Source organism: Taudactylus pleione, unplaced genomic scaffold (genome assembly GCF_031769625.1).
Source record: "Taudactylus pleione unplaced genomic scaffold, aTauple2 ptg000479l, whole genome shotgun sequence".
Lineage (NCBI taxonomy): Eukaryota > Metazoa > Chordata > Amphibia > Anura > Myobatrachidae > Taudactylus > Taudactylus pleione.
Genome location: NW_028284881.1, coordinates 13,169,805 through 13,185,608, shown reverse-complemented (window position 1 = coordinate 13,185,608; position 15,804 = coordinate 13,169,805). Strand labels below are relative to the sequence as shown.

General features: G+C 42.0%; 1 protein-coding gene across 2 annotated transcripts in view; it reads left to right on the top strand.

The window, feature by feature from the left end:
* Positions 1 to 15,804, top strand: part of KSR2 (kinase suppressor of ras 2) — a 534,326-nt gene that overhangs the window by 395,867 nt on the left and 122,655 nt on the right. For both annotated transcript variants that reach the window (XM_088449103.1, XM_088449104.1), the window contains exons 11-13: positions 3,052 to 3,138; positions 4,155 to 4,221; positions 12,324 to 12,372. In XM_088449103.1, the coding sequence (XP_088305229.1) occupies positions 3,052 to 3,138; positions 4,155 to 4,221; positions 12,324 to 12,372 (203 nt within the window). The remainder of the gene's footprint in view (positions 1 to 3,051; positions 3,139 to 4,154; positions 4,222 to 12,323; positions 12,373 to 15,804) is intronic.

The window sequence follows — 15,804 nt, the reverse complement described above, 5'->3', positions numbered from 1 at the left end:
GCTAAGAGCTTGCTAACCTAAATCTGTGCTAAACGAATGGCACATGAAAGGTTAACAATTGCAATAGTGCATGCAGATGATTTTTCAAAACCAATGGGGGTAGGTGGGGTGACATTTATGAAAACAACCAATCAGATTCTAGCTATCTTTTTTTTTTCTTCTGCATTATAAAATTATAAAAGCAAACATTTGATTGGTAGTTATGAATTACTGACATTTTCTTGTCCATTTTCATAAATGTTTCTGCTGTGTTTTAGATTATTTAGCAAAATGTTACAGAGGTTTCTAGATCTAATAGTTATCACCTCTGTCAACTGCTTTACTCCCAATCCTTTTACCTGTAATGCTGTGACACTGGCAAGTATACTATAGCAAGAATGACTATGAAATCGCATTTTTCTTTTTATTGCTGATTGTTCCAAAAAATTGGAGGATTTTTAGTTCTAATTGAATGTGATTTGAGTTGTCAACATTTAACCTTGTGAGAAAGCAAAAATAATTACTGAGATGTTAAACGTGTGCACTACTGAGGTCTATCCATTTTTTTTACAGCTATTCCTGCTGCTTTTATGTACGGTAACACCATTACCTGAAAATGGTCACTTGAAGTATTGGGATTTCTGAGATTTTCTTTGTGTGCTCAGGCTGATCATTCACCAGCGCTGCAGCAATAGCCGGCTGTACTTAGCAAAAACACCACCAAGTGCTATTTTGAATATTAATGTCCACTGAATGTTAATGGATTAATAACTTCTGTGGCTTCAATAGCATAGACTTTTTGGTGCCCTGAGCCAGAAAGAGCATTGTGTCCCCCCTCCTATTTTTCAAATAGGGTCATAAGGTGCGCACCCGAAAAAGGGCCATGGCCTCATTGGGAAGGGCCAGGGAAGAGATACGGGAGGCCAGGAGATGCTGGGGATCAAAAAAAGAGGAAGCTACAATTGAGAATGATAATAAACAGAAAAGTGACAGGCCCAAACAGCGCCCCCTGCCCTGTGCCATGGCACAGATGGCACTACCCTAGTTACGGCCCTGTTCAATAGCAGAACTACTGCATGTTATTGTGAGGCCTCACCCCTCATAGTTATTATCAGTTCTGTACCCAACATATTTCGCCTGGTAAAGCGTGCACGTAGTCATATATTTTGCATTGATGAAATCTCCACTCAGTACTACATATGCTATAAATCAGGAATAGATTCATATGATGTGCGGAGCTTTCAAATTTATGTATTCAGCAAAAGCTCAACTTAACGTTTTAGAGATGTTAATGTATATAATTGAATTGTTAGAGTGTAAGCTCTGTGTTAGCAAGGCAAGGAACTGCAAGAACACTGAATACTCTATTACTGAATCATTATATCGTGCCTAGATCAATCTGCCATGTGTGTTCCACTTATGTTTTATTGGTAAGAGCCCAAAAACCTATCAACCTGTCATCAGACTGTATGGCTCACTTACCAACCAAAATAATGGAGTTACTAAGTAAACAATACTTCCCCCTCCTTTGTGACATTGCATCTCTTCCTACTTGTCTGCCTAGTAATGGACATGCATCATTATTATCATTACTTTGTAGGGAGGCATTGCTATTTCTTCTAATGGCTAAACTGGGCAGATGGGAGCGTTCCATATGGAACATGGGATCATTGCAGTAATCCAGCTGATGTGTCACACAAATATGACAATGAAATTTCATTCTGGTAGATAAGATTGTAAGAAGCTGGAGGGGTGCGGGTACAGGTATAGGTAGTCCCAATTTAACAGGTCTAATCAGATGTTTTGTAGCATGTAAAATGACTCTCAGACACGTCTGTTGTTTATATGACTCCACTGGCCTCATCTATTCATATGTCATTGTAAAGACCAATGTACATATTTGTGGAACATAATTTTTTGGAGTGAGTGAGGTGTCCAAAAACCTGCGGCACAGTGCGTCAATTGTGACAGTCTTGTGTAACCCACCACATTATAAGGATACAGTAGGTGGAGTTAATATATATAAATCCTTAAACTGAAATACAGTATAATGTCTGGTTTAGAATCTCACAAAGGCAAACACCGGGTGTGTGTGTGTGTGTGTGTGTGTGTGTGTGTGTGTGTGTGTGTGTGTGTGTGTGTGTGTGTGTGTGTGTGTGTGTGTGTGTGTGTGTGTGTGTGTGTGTGTGTGTGTCACAAATACGCACACAAGATATCTAGGTCATGGCAACAAAAGCCCTGAGGCTAGATAGTTTGATAGATATCGTTAAGGTAGGGTCAGATGTCAGTTCTATAGAAGGTCAAGATAATTATATGTACAATATTCAATGTGTTACAGAACTACCGTACTGAACATTTTATATATTTCCATTTGTGAGGCAATAGGTAATACTTCCTAAAGATAAACAAGGACATGAAGGGTTAACCCAAATAAAGACATTGACAGTGGAACTCTCCATCTTTAATGACCTTATGGAGCATCCTTGTTGAGTTGCCTGCTTGGTACAGTATCTGGGTCACCAAGTGGTAACTTACTGAGTGGGACCCTGATGTAGAGGAAAGACATAGCTTCCTGTCACTTATTAGTTTCCCAGACAACATGGGATCTTTGCACTTCATGCTGTCAGAAAGTCTTCACTAAACTCTTTCCTCATAAGACAGAGTAAAGATATTTGATATTATCAGGGAGCCCAGTTATCCAATCCCCTCTTTTTTTAGTTTTCACCCTGATGGAATATAATTCATATTCACCACTAGAAAGTGCATATGCTATGCAAATGTTCATCTACTGTTGTTTTAAATATAAACTTATTTGTGATCTGCAACTTGGAGCATGAACTTACTCCTTGTGGCATTACTATGTCTGGCTAAAGGCCTTTCCCTAACAGGTGCTGAACTTGGCTTCACTGCTTAAAGTTTATATATAAATGGTAGGGAGACTGCTCACAAAGTTTAGCTTTCCGTGTTGTCTGCTATTACCTCACAATACAATCTCACGTTTCTGAGAAGGACAGTAGCATTTTGTCATGTTGATATAAGCACGTGCACAGTTAAATGCATCTTTTCTTCTAGGGTCCAACAGCACTTCTCATCCATGTACCTCATCTTTGCTGCAAGGTTCTCATTACTACAAGTACAAACAGCAATTCATATTTCCAGGTAATACTATTATTCACAAAGCAAAATGAAGAGAAATTAAGTATTCGGGCCATTCATCAAGAAGGTAAAGCAGGAGATATCACAGATATCTCCTACTTACCTTCCTCTGGCGGAATGGCCCGCTGTCCCCATACACTAGTATAGGGACAGAGGGCCTGATTCAGACCTGGTCGCAAGCGCTGAGCTCTCGTAACCGGGTCGATGGTGGCCCAGAGCGCATGCGCACGACGGAGCCGGCTCCGTCGTGCCATGCGCGAGACCCCGATAGCGACGGGCAATCCGTCGCTCCGGGTCTCGCACCAAAGGGGGCGTGCTGTCGATGTTGAGTGACAACACACCCCCTTTGGTGGGAGGGCTGGGGGGTGGTTGCCCAGACGGAGGCGTTCCCATGAGAACGCCTGCCGTCTGGGGGCGGCCCCACTGACATCACAAGTGATGTCAGTGGGAGAGCTTTCGGCTCTGTTAGAGCGAAAGCTCTCTGGGGCTTGCGGCCACGAGACCCTACCAAAAGGGTCTCGTCGCAAGCCCGATGGTCTTGACCATCGCGACCATCATCTTGGCCGCTCGCATTAGCTGTGGGTGGCAACCCACAGCAATGCGAGCGGCCAGGAGGCCGCTCCATATAAAAAAAAAAGACGCCATGATTCAGAGCGAGCGCTTTGTCAGATCATCCGGCTCTGAATCAGGGCCAGAATTCATCAAGCTTCGAAAATACAATATTTTCAGACCTTGAGTGCGGAGTGCGGATTCACTGCTCCGAAAGGAGCAGTGAAACACTTTGGGGAGACAGCTGACGTTCGGATCAGCTGTCTCCGCGCTGGAGCAATGATGAATTGCTCTGGTGCTCGCATCGAGTTAGAATGTTAATTATCTAATTAACATCATGAATAGACCCCATAGTCACCTAAAGGATATAAACCTCGGTCAATACAGATTAGTATCCTGTCAGTGTGCTTGTCTTTGTTGAATACATGCTGCTGACTATATTTTACTCACCTGCTATTACTTACTTGTAGATGTTGTGCCTGAAGCCCCTCCCCGAGCACCCCAAGTGATCCTTCATCCAGTAAACTCTAATCCAGTGTAAGTACTCGGTATGCTTTCCAGCCTCTTCTTTGTTATGCTCACTGTATTAATGTAATTGCTTGCTATACATTCTGGTCCAGTACACTAAACCACAGGTTCTCAAAGTCAGTCCTAAGGACCCCAAACAGTGCATGTTTTCAATGTCTCCTCACAGAAACACAAGTGAAATAATTATCTCCACCTGTGGATCTTTTAAAATGTGTCAGTAAGTAATGACTGCACCTGTGCTCCTGTTGGGTGACCTGGAAAACGTGAAGTGTGTGGGGTCCTGAGGACCGACTTTGAGAACCTCTGCACTAAACCTTGTACCATATAGTTATGTCATTTCACATTATGGCACAAAGCTCTACACCAGGGGTCTTCAAACTTGGCCCTCCAGCTGCTGTGGAACTACACATCCCAGCATGCACTGCCACCTTTTTGCTATAACAGCATGCTAAAACTATGTGCAGTGCATGCTGGGATGTGTAGTTCCACAGCATCTGGAGGGCCAAGTTTAAAGACCCCTGCTCTACACCATGTTCCATATAAAAGTAGTGTAATTGCTTTCATTTGCCTCTGTCCCTGTTGCTGTGTGTACTGATGTATGCATACTTTCCTACTTTTGAAATCTAGTTTGAGGAAGATTATAGTTGGTAGCAGAATGTCATACTCCACCCAAAGGTTGTGTCTAGCTTCACCTATGGGCTTATCTATTGCCACTCAGCGGTGTGTCCTGCAGTGGCAAAGGAAAACTGAAGTACTAAGCACAGCATGCTGCCTGAGGGGGTTTATGTATGGGTGGCATGTTCATTCGCAAAGAATTGCTAATTTACGTGATCGTTGACATTGCGTCAGAGTCAAAAAAAATTAGTTACCTGTCAAAGTATTTTTTAAACCTCCACTGTTTGGGCTATGTAGAAATTGGGGGGAAAAAAACTAATCTAGAAACTTTGTGTTTCAATATTTCTCCATCCATAAAATAAATCTATATTTTGATGCACTCTCAGTAACAAACATGAAAAAAGTCATATTAATCACAGGTTTTAGCATGACAATCCTTAGGGAAAGAAAAAAAAAAAGGTTGGCAAGTGTGGTGGGCACTCATCTGTAAATGTGCAGTTGCTGCTGTTCTGCAGTATGGATGCCGCCATCATGGACAGTATCACATGATCTGCTCAGAAAACCAGTCTCCAGCAACTCTGGTCACATGATTCATCCAGCCTATCAGTTCTAAGAACAACATCTCTCTCTGAGGATCAGTACCCCGCCTCCTGTTTCAGTATCTGCTCAAGTACTGCTTCACAGTATTCTGCTCCAGTGCTGTACAGAAAACCTGCTCCAGTATTGCTTCACAGAGCCAGTGCTATCCAGAAAACCTGTTTCAGTATTGCTTCACAGCAGATTTGATTGCAGCCTGCCTCAATTTTGCTCCTGGCTTCAGTTCTAGTTCATTTCAGTCTGCCGCTGAACATTCTACATTCTGCTGCAGCTAATTCTGCTCTCAATACCATTCTCAGGAGATCCTAGAACTATTCAAATCAACACACTGTTAGGCCGACTAAAGTATTTATTTTTGCACCCTCCTGAGGGTGCGAGCAGAAATCCGACTAAAGTGCCGGCTGCGAGGCTGTTTTCTGGAATAGCGCGGCGCTAACAGCCTCCAGCCGGCACTTTAGTCAGAGAATACTGGTTACCGTGACTGAACACCTAACTTTTATTTTTTTGTTATAAATTCTGTTTATTGTGCAGCATTGATATGTACATACAGATATGTATAAACATAGAAACATGTAAAACAGGATCACACTAAGAAATACCATGACTATGTTATATGTCTACTATAAATTTTATGTAGCAGAAACTGCTGTAGGTTATGTTTCTATTTTATACGCAACATACATAATATCAAATAAGTGAGCTAAAGTAATTTGGAATTAGTCCAGTGATAGAAATATACTGCAAATACCATAGTGTAAAAAAGGGGAGAGAGAGCAGTGGCGTCACAAGGGGGATGCGGGCTGCACCAGGGTGTCACCTGTTGAGGGGTGACACCAAAGTACCGCCTCCTCCTCAGTGACAGGAGCTGGGTGCTACACTGTATTATGAGTTGCACTCGGCTCCTGGCACAGGAGCTCATTCAGACCCGCTCGCAAGATGCGATCGCTCGCTGGCCAAAAGGGGCCAGATATTTAAATTAAGCGCTCGCACTGCGTCGCGTAAGGACGCCCACTGTGTGTTAGCGAGCTACGGCAAAGTGCACTCGCAAGGGTCTGAAGACGCACCCTTGCCTCTCACAAAACACGTCATCTCCGGGAAATGTATGATTAATCGGGACCATAGTGAGCCAGCGGAGCAGCTCGCAGTCCTTGGGGTTGCCTTTCCCCGCCGCAAGCTCTGCGATCAGTGTGGGCTGAAATACATGCAGGTAACGTGTACAATGACGCTACTTTGCTAATTATGCACGCCCTTTAAACTGTTTTTTGGGGGACTGACACGCCTGCGTTCGCAACACCACTGCCCCATTCACAAACACCTTCCCCTGTTACCACCCACAAACGGCACTATCTGTCACTCAAAGCAGCAACCTGATAGTGGCTTACATGCAACCAAAATCAGATCGCAGCGAATGGCTTGCGCATTCGCACTGCAAATTATACGCATGTGCAGATGGGCGAAAATCGCTCACAGCGAGCGATCGCTCTTTAGCGAGCGGGTCTGAATCAGGTCCACAGTGAGGGAGCCGGCATTGCACACAGGCTGGTCCCCGGGGTCAGTCCGCATCTCTGGCCCCCCGGAGTGACCAAAACGGAGCTTCGTGGCCATGCTCCATACTCGTGAGGCCACTACTGTCCTCTACGTGGCCTGCACCGGGTGTCACAAGGGTGAGTGACGCCACTGAGAGAGAGAAAACAAATTAAATTAAAAAAAGAGAGTAGAAAAGAAAAAAGAAGAGAGAGGAAAAGAGGTACAAAATCTACAGGAGTGAAATATATTCATGGTCCTATCTTAGCAGGATAGGTTACAGAGGGTCACAAAGAACCACATCTAGACATCAGGAACAAAACATTAAATTAGGCAGGGCTCAAAAACTACTAATTAAGAGAGGGAGTGAAGGGCAAATGAGAGGGACAAGCTGTTACTCCTTTTCTCAAGTGAGTTGTCGCATGAAAAAAACAATTTGTATTCTCAAAAACCTTCCAAATCTGTTCCTGAGTCGGAAGGCTGTCGATACACACACTCCATTTTTTGTGAAAATATGCAACTCCTTCTTAATAGAGAATGTGGTCATGTAAACACCCAGCTTTAGTCACGCTAACAGGCATTCTCCGACTTAAGTGACTTTAGTTGTACTTAGCGCGCTGAATTGAATAGCTCCAGGAACTCCTTCCTGGCGCTATTAACAGCGCACTGAATTGAATCACCCCCAATGTTCAATAGAATTTTAAGGGCTAGATAAGTAATGTTCACTATTAGGGCATTGAATCAAGGGACAAATGTCAAGAAGGCTGTGAGCAAATACATTATATAAGTGAAGTCACCCGGCCAGTGATAGCTATAGATGTTTAGTATACATTAGGCGAATATAAAAGAAGAATCTCGGGATGGTGATCCAGGTCTAAGAATTAGACAAATTATTTCTCTATTTTTTAACAATTTCACTTTCTTCCTGTTTTTATTTTATTTTTTACAAGCTACCCATGCTTCCAGTCCAGTATGAAGCCACACATGAGCTGAAAGGACCAAGACTGGCTAGCGAATTGGTTGCCAGCCAGTATTACCAGGGTGGTGGGCATCGTTTAGACACATTGCAGTGATAGAAGATTTGATAAATAGATGCCCTTAATTCCTAACTACAAATGTTTTTGTGTAATGCTATGTGAGGTTCTGAAATTATTCAGTGGTTTCAGCATGGGGTCTTGCAGACCTAAATCTCATAAATAAAATCCATCTTCTTAACTAATGATAAACACATAAAAAGAAATTTAGTGGTTATTTATCTCTGAGTTAAAAAAAATAATTATACATTAATCCTCTGGCAGGGTACAGTGTAGGCAGCTGTGTAAACAAGGAAAGTAAATGATTTGGCAATAACTAGAGCTCCTACTTATGTAAAAAATTTTATTTACATTTTAGCTTGAGTCTTCTCTTTTAAGCCACTGCCTGATGTTAGCAACATTAAATATGCACACAAAACAAGGATCATTTACAAAGCGCAAAATGGCAGCTTGACACCTGCCAAGCACCTTCATTTGTATTGGGTTGCAAAGGTTTGCAGAACAATATGTGCAGAGAAGCAGAAGGAAGTATAGGTGATGAACGGATTTGGGCAAGTGTGGAATTTGACCACCAGTGCACTTTATTTTATGGAGTTGTGCAGAAGCAAGAATTTATTTTTTCAACCTCAATTAAAAAAACCTATAAACACACAAATGTATAATAATTTCATAAAGACTACCCAAAACCATATATATATTTTTATATGAATCATTGCAGTCCAAATGGATCTTGATCTATTGTAGTACAAATGATAACAAACCCCCCCCAAAACAAATATATTCCATAAAAACAATACACCCACACGCTACGACTGAGTGACACAAAATTATTACAGCTGGGAGTAGCTTGGACTCCCCTTCACAGCTCAGCCAATCACAAGCAGTTTCCTATGGTGACCATTAGTGATTGGCTGCCCATGACTCTCACTGGCCAGTTAATCACAAGCAGCAAGCATAGGAAAAATTTGTGATTGGCTGCTGTCGAAGGAGAATCCTGGGGACTCAAGGCTATAATTATTTTGAAATTAACAGTTGTAGCGTGTAGGGTTTTTTTCATGGGGGGTTTTCAGGGTTTCTATTCTTTCCTTTTGAACTAAGAAGGATAAAATGAGAAAACATTTTTGGTACAGTACTTGTGTACTTTTCGGTCTCATTGCAGAGAGAACTGATTGAATGTTTTAAATGGTACCTGTGTACTTTACATACACAAGTACTGAATGTTGTCCCCACCTAAAGAAGAAAGTTGTCCCCTCGCGGGCTCCCTGTGCTCGCCGCGCTTTTGGTTATGTTCCCCCTCTATGCCCACTTAGATGGTAGGGAATGACGCTGGACACTGGCTGATGATGTCAGGGTCCTCCCCGTGAAGGGGATTTAGACATTACCATGATTGATAATAATAATAATGAGTGTAGGACACTTGGATTCTCTCTGCAACGAGCGCATAAATATTGGGACATTGACAGAATTTTCATATTTTGGCCTCTATTCACCACCACAATGGCTTTGAAATTAAACAAACAAGATGTGCTTTAACTGCAGACTTTCAGATTTAATTTGAGGGTAGTTACATCCAAATCAGGTGAACGGTGTAGGAATTACAACGGTTTCTATATGTGCCTCCCACATTTTAAGGGGCCAAAAGTAATGGGACAAACTAAACAATCCTAAATCTAACTTTCACTTTTTAATACTTTGTTGCAAATCCTTTGCAGGCAATTACAGCCTGAAGTCTGGAACTCATAGACATCACCAGACGCTGGGTTTCATCCCTGGTGATGCTCTGCCAGGCCTCTACTGCAAATGTCTTCAGTTCCTGCTTGTTCTTGGGGCATTTTCCCTTCAGTTTTGTCTTCATCAAGTGAAATGCATGCTCAATCGGACTCAGGTCAGGGAATTGACTTGGCCATTGCATAACATTCCACTTTTTAGCCTTAAAAAACTCTTTGGTTGCTTTTGCAGTATGCTTCGGGTCATTGTCCATCTGCACTGTGAAGCGCCGTCCAATGAGTTCTGAAGCATTTGACTGACTATGAGCATATAATATTGCCCGAAACACTTCAGAATTCATTCTGCTGCTTTTGTCAGCAGTCACATCATCAATAAATACAAGGGAACCAGTTCCATTGGCAGCCATACATATGCCCATGCCATGACACTAGCACCACCATGCTTCACTGATGAGGTGGTATGTTTTGGATCATGAGCAGTTCCTTTCCTTCTCCATACTCTTCTCTTCCCATCACTCTGGTACAAGTTGATCTTTGTCTCATCTGTCCATTGGATGTTCCAGAACTGTAATGGCTTTTTTAGATGTTGTTTGGCAAACTCTAATCTGGTCTTCCTGTTTTTGTGGCTCACCAATGGTTTACATCTTGTGGTGAACCCTCTATATTCACTCTTGTGAAGTCTTCTCTTGATTGTTGACTTTGACACATATACACTTACCTCCTGGAGAGTGTTCTTGATTTGGCCAACTGTTGTGAAGGGGTTTTTCTTCACCAGGGAAATAATTCTTCTGTCATCCACCACAGTTGTTTTCCGTGGTCTTCTGGGTCTTTTGGTGTTGCAGAGCTCTCCGTTACGTTCTTTCTTTTTAAGAATGTTCCAAACAGTTGATTTGGCCACACCTAATGTTTTTGCTATCTCTCTGATGGGTTTGTTTTGATTTTTCAGCCTAATGATGGCTTGCTTCACTGATAGTGACAGCTCTTTGGATCTCATATTGAGAGTCGACAGCAACTGATTCCAAATGCAAATGTCACACCTAGAATCAACTCCAGACCTTTTACCTGCTTAATTGATAATGAAATAACGAGGGAATAGCCCACACCTGCCCATGAAATAGCTTTTGAGTTGATAGTCCCATTACTTTTGGCCCCTTAAAAAGTGGGAGGCACATATAGAAACCATTGTAATTCCTACACCGTTCACCTGATTTGGATGTAATTACCCTCAAATTAAATCTGAAAGTCTGTAGTTAAAGCACATCTTGTTTGTTTCATTTCAAAGCCATTGTGGTGGTGAATAGAGGCCAAAATATGAAAATTCTGTCAATGTCCCAATATTTCTGCACCTGACTGTATATGCTTTATTTTTAGAGATATAATTGATGATGTCCATGTTTTTCATTTTTAAGAAATTGTTTTCTAAATTTTATTTTATCAATTAATGTCTGCACTAGTCAAAACTGCCCCATCCACATGGGGCAGTTATATTTGTAGGCAAAGCATCCCTTCAATTGTGTTGGATCCGTTACTTATGAGTGAAAGACTCCTCCCCTATTGTGTTAGGTCACATTGCGTTAATTATAAAGAGGGAACTTGTCCCACATGTAACGATCATCTCTTATTCAGTCAGGTATATGTGCGGCTTGACTTCACCTCTGCTGTGGTAGGTCACATTCGGTCAGTTTCATGTGGGACTAGTCTTCTCCTTTATTGTGTTAATTAATATTGAGTCAGTTACTTGTGTCGGCTTGTCTTCTCTTCTACTGTGCTAAGTCTTGTTGCATCAGCTACATGTGAAGTTCTGGTTTCTCCCTTATTGTGTTAGGTCATGTTTCATCAGTCATTTGTGGGGGCTAGATATTACCTGTGTTGTGTTAGGTTGATGTGAGGCATTAACATGTGGAAGCTACAGTATGCAGTAGCAGATTAAGGCCATAAATGATGACATTTTGTTATTGGCCTCCCTCAACCTTCTACACTGGTGTTTTAGAGTGCTGCCTGGACCACACAGAAGGCTCGTCACCTAGTCCAGCAGTTAGATACATTTGTGCAACTCTGACTACCAGCAAATATAAGCATTTCATCTTTGATTACAATGTGTGCATACAGCTTTGAATCAGGCCCTATGCAGAGTATTCATATATTAAACACCAGGGGGACGTTCCCTGTACCGGCAGCAACTCTGGGGCAGAAATACTGTACAATAGAAAAAGATGGAGATCATTGATAGGCCCAATGACTGACATTAATAACAGGCAAATACTGACTCCTGGCCAAAAAATGGCCTTGAGCACAGAACAGGTCTTCGAAAAAGCAATTTTAAAGGAGCCAAGGTAAGAAATAATGAAATCAGCACTACTTCACAGTAGATAAAGCATGTATGTTGAAACATTTATCTTGACTGAAGTGCTCATTTGATACGGTAGGTGCATCAATGGTTTCTCCATGATACATACTGTACATCCTCACACTTACTGATTTCTGCCTGGTCAATTCCTTCTGTTTAATAAATATACTTAGAAAATCACAGCTTTTGTTATTTAATTTCCCTGTTCCCATAATAGATTAGCCAACTATTAGTAACTATAACTGTTTCTTTTATTGTATGTTTCAGTAATGAAGGAAATCCATTACTTCAAATTGAAGTGGAACCAACATCTGAGGTAAAATATGACGTGCAGCAAAATATAATGTTATTTTTCCTTGTCTATCAAGTTTTGTAGCATAACACTCAATACATTTCATTGGACTGAGCGGTACATCACCATTTAGATTTAGCAGACATTGAACAATCCACAACAGCCAACGCAGCCACTAAAGCTGGCCACACATCTAAAGATTATCTGTCCAACCAGCCAACTAGTTGATTGGTTATAATGAAAATCTGGTAAGGTATGAAAGCAAATGACAATCAGCAATTTGCTCCCAAACACCGGAAAATGGACAAAAACTGTTGTTTGAACAAATTGTTCAGATCAAACATTTAACAAACTCGTCTGAACGACCATTTTCATCTGTTTTCTGGCATTTAGAAGCAAATTGCTGATCATAAGTTACTCCCATACGTTATCATTCCAACCAATCAACTAGTTGGCTGGTTGGACAAATAATATTTAGATGTGTGGCCAGCTTTCAGGTGCCATAGATTGGATATTTATTTAAAGGGAAAATATACTATAGTTGCAAGTATGGGTTATTTTCCATTTATGCTCATTGAAGCTTTTGAACATTCGTTATTATAATGTGCATTATGGGTTTCATGTTCAGTAAAATGAACAACGCTTGGTCTGCATGCAGACTGAGACATATATGCGTGTTGCACATAGAGAGGTGGAATGGGTGATGTAAGGGGTAGACTGGCATAATCGTAGTACAGTAAGAGCATGTTAACACTCCTTACATAGTATGTAGATATGGAAGCAGCAGCATATGTGCCTTTTATCTGTTGCAGCTGTTTTCAATCTGGTGCAAGATCTGTTCTGCTGATGATGATGATCAGAACGGACTCTGCTTTGCTTGTAGAAAAAGTAGAAAGTGCAACATCAAATTGGTAATACCAGCCCTGAGATATGTAAACTGGCTGGTAGCACTATAGCAGTAGTAGGCTGTATTACCTATGGGGATTGGACTCCACACAGGAGCACTAGGGCTACTCCTACAACCTTTAGTGGTGGTTATGAGTCGATAAATTAAGTTAAGCTATAATTCCTCTCCGGTACATTACAGATTCAAGCAAGCCCAAGCAACCTTTAAATGGCTTGGCATCTGGGGCTTGCTGATACCTGTAGTGCACCATAGAGAAATAAATAATTAAAAAAACACAGACATGAAATTAAAATACTTGTTCACCAAATTATTCCTCACTTAAGGCGCTCCTCAGGTGCACTGGAGAAAAGGGTACTGCTGGTCCACATAGGCATCCACAGGTTAAAAAAGATGTTCATGATACAATGAGTAGTTTCTCCTCTGAAACAGAAGAAAAAAAGCAATTATACACAATGGGGTTTTCCCACTGACTGAGGTCAGACCACGGCGAATCCTCACTCTAAGTATCATATTTACTAAAAGTCAATTTTGTTCGATTTAAAATCGATAAAAATCTATCTACATCGATGTTGTGTTTCTGGGGCTACATCACAAATTTACCAACAGACCATTTTTTATTTAGTTTTTTAAGTATTAGTAAATGTGTGATTCAGCTCCAAAAACACCACATCGACGTTGATCAATTTTGATCTAATTTATTGATTTTAAATCGATCAAAATTTATTAAAATCAACCCTTAGTAAATATGGGCCTTATTCAGACCCGGTTGCTAGCGCTGAATGCTCGCAACCGGGTCGATGTTTGCCCACTGGGCATGCGCACGTTGGAGCCAGCTCCGACGTGCCCATGCGCGAGACCCAGCTAGCGACGGGCGCTCCGTCGCTACGGGTCTTGCACCAAAGGGGACGAGCTGTCGATGGTGATTGACAGCTCGCCCCTTTTGGGAGGCGGGCAGGGGGCGGTGGCCGGCCAAACGGAGGCGTTCCCGATGGAACGCTTGCCGTTTGGGGGCGGCCGCACTGACATCAGCAGTGATGTCAGTGGGGAGCTTCCTGCTCGATCAGATGTGGATGTCCCTTTAGCTTACATAATATGCTCGCTTATCCATCACTGTTTCTAAGGCTGCGGATAACACATGCAAAGTCATTGACTTAATCTATGTTGTGGATAAGAATACCTGTTCTGGTGGTTCCATGCGGATTGCTCTTCAAGTTTTTGGCTTTCATGGCGTTATCTGGCAAGGTGTTATATTGCTCTATTTTAGTCCATCTGCGTCAGTTTTAATGAACAGATTTGTCTCTAGCTTAGTCTCCATTAAGAATGGCACCAGAAAAGAGCTTCTCCTATTTTTCTCATTATTGAGCTTCTTACAACCAGGCTTTGGCTTAATACTAACATTTCAGGCATGCAAGTTAGCCCCAAGTACCACACACTGGCTTTAGATGATAACTAGCTGAAGTACTCAGTATTGCCAGGGTTTAAAACTTCAGGTTATTAATTAAGCCATACCTAACCAAGTTTTCATCCAAATCTATTCAGTGGAAGGCCCAGAACAGGCTCCTCGGTTTAAAGTTCTGCCCAGCGTACACCAACGGGACCTAATCTTCAAGTTATTAAGTTAGGCATACTAGACCAATTGGCAGGCATCTCAGACCAATTGCCACCCCTCTGTGTAGTTTTCATCCATATCCATCCAGTGGAAGGCCCAGAACAGGCTCCCCGGGTCAAAGTTCTACCCAGTGCACACCAACAGGAGGTCCGACCGGGACCTAACCTTCAAGTTATCAAGTTAGGCATCCTAGACCAATTGGCAGGCATTCCAGACCAATTGCCATCCCTTTGTGAAGTTTTCATCCAAATCCACCCGGTGCAAGGCTCAGAACAGGCCCCCCAGGTCAAAGTTCTGCCCAGTGTACACCAACGGGAGGTCCAACCAGGACTCAAACCCCTTAGTACGTCTTCTGGGATCCTATGTTACCACTCTGTGAAGTTTTCATCCAAATCCTTCAAGTGGAAGGCCCAGAGCAGGCTCCCTGGGTCAAAATTCTGCCCAGCATACACCAACAGAAGGTCCGACCAGGACTTCAACCCCTTAGCATGTCTTCTGGGATCCTATGTTACCACTCTGGGAAGTTTTCATCCAAATCCATGAAGTGGAAGGCCCAGAACAGGTTCCCGGGGTCAAAGTTCTGCCCAGTGTACACCAACGGGAGGTCTGACTGGGACCCTAACCCCCCTAAAACCTGACCAGGATCCAACTGGACCACCTCACATTGGTATCATCCCAATCGGCGCAGGGGTATCCGAATGCATAACCGGACAAATAAACAGACCAATGAATTTTATATGTAAGATAATGTTTTTCTTACTCTTTCTGATCCTATTGGCTGTCTGCATCTTCTGATTGCTGAAATACATATCTATAGTAATTTATCCAATTTTAAAATCAATTCTAATAAAATTAAAGCATTCCTCTTGAATGTGGACCCTCCCATTCTCCATCTTTTCACAACCAAATATAATTTGATGTTATATAATAATGATATTTA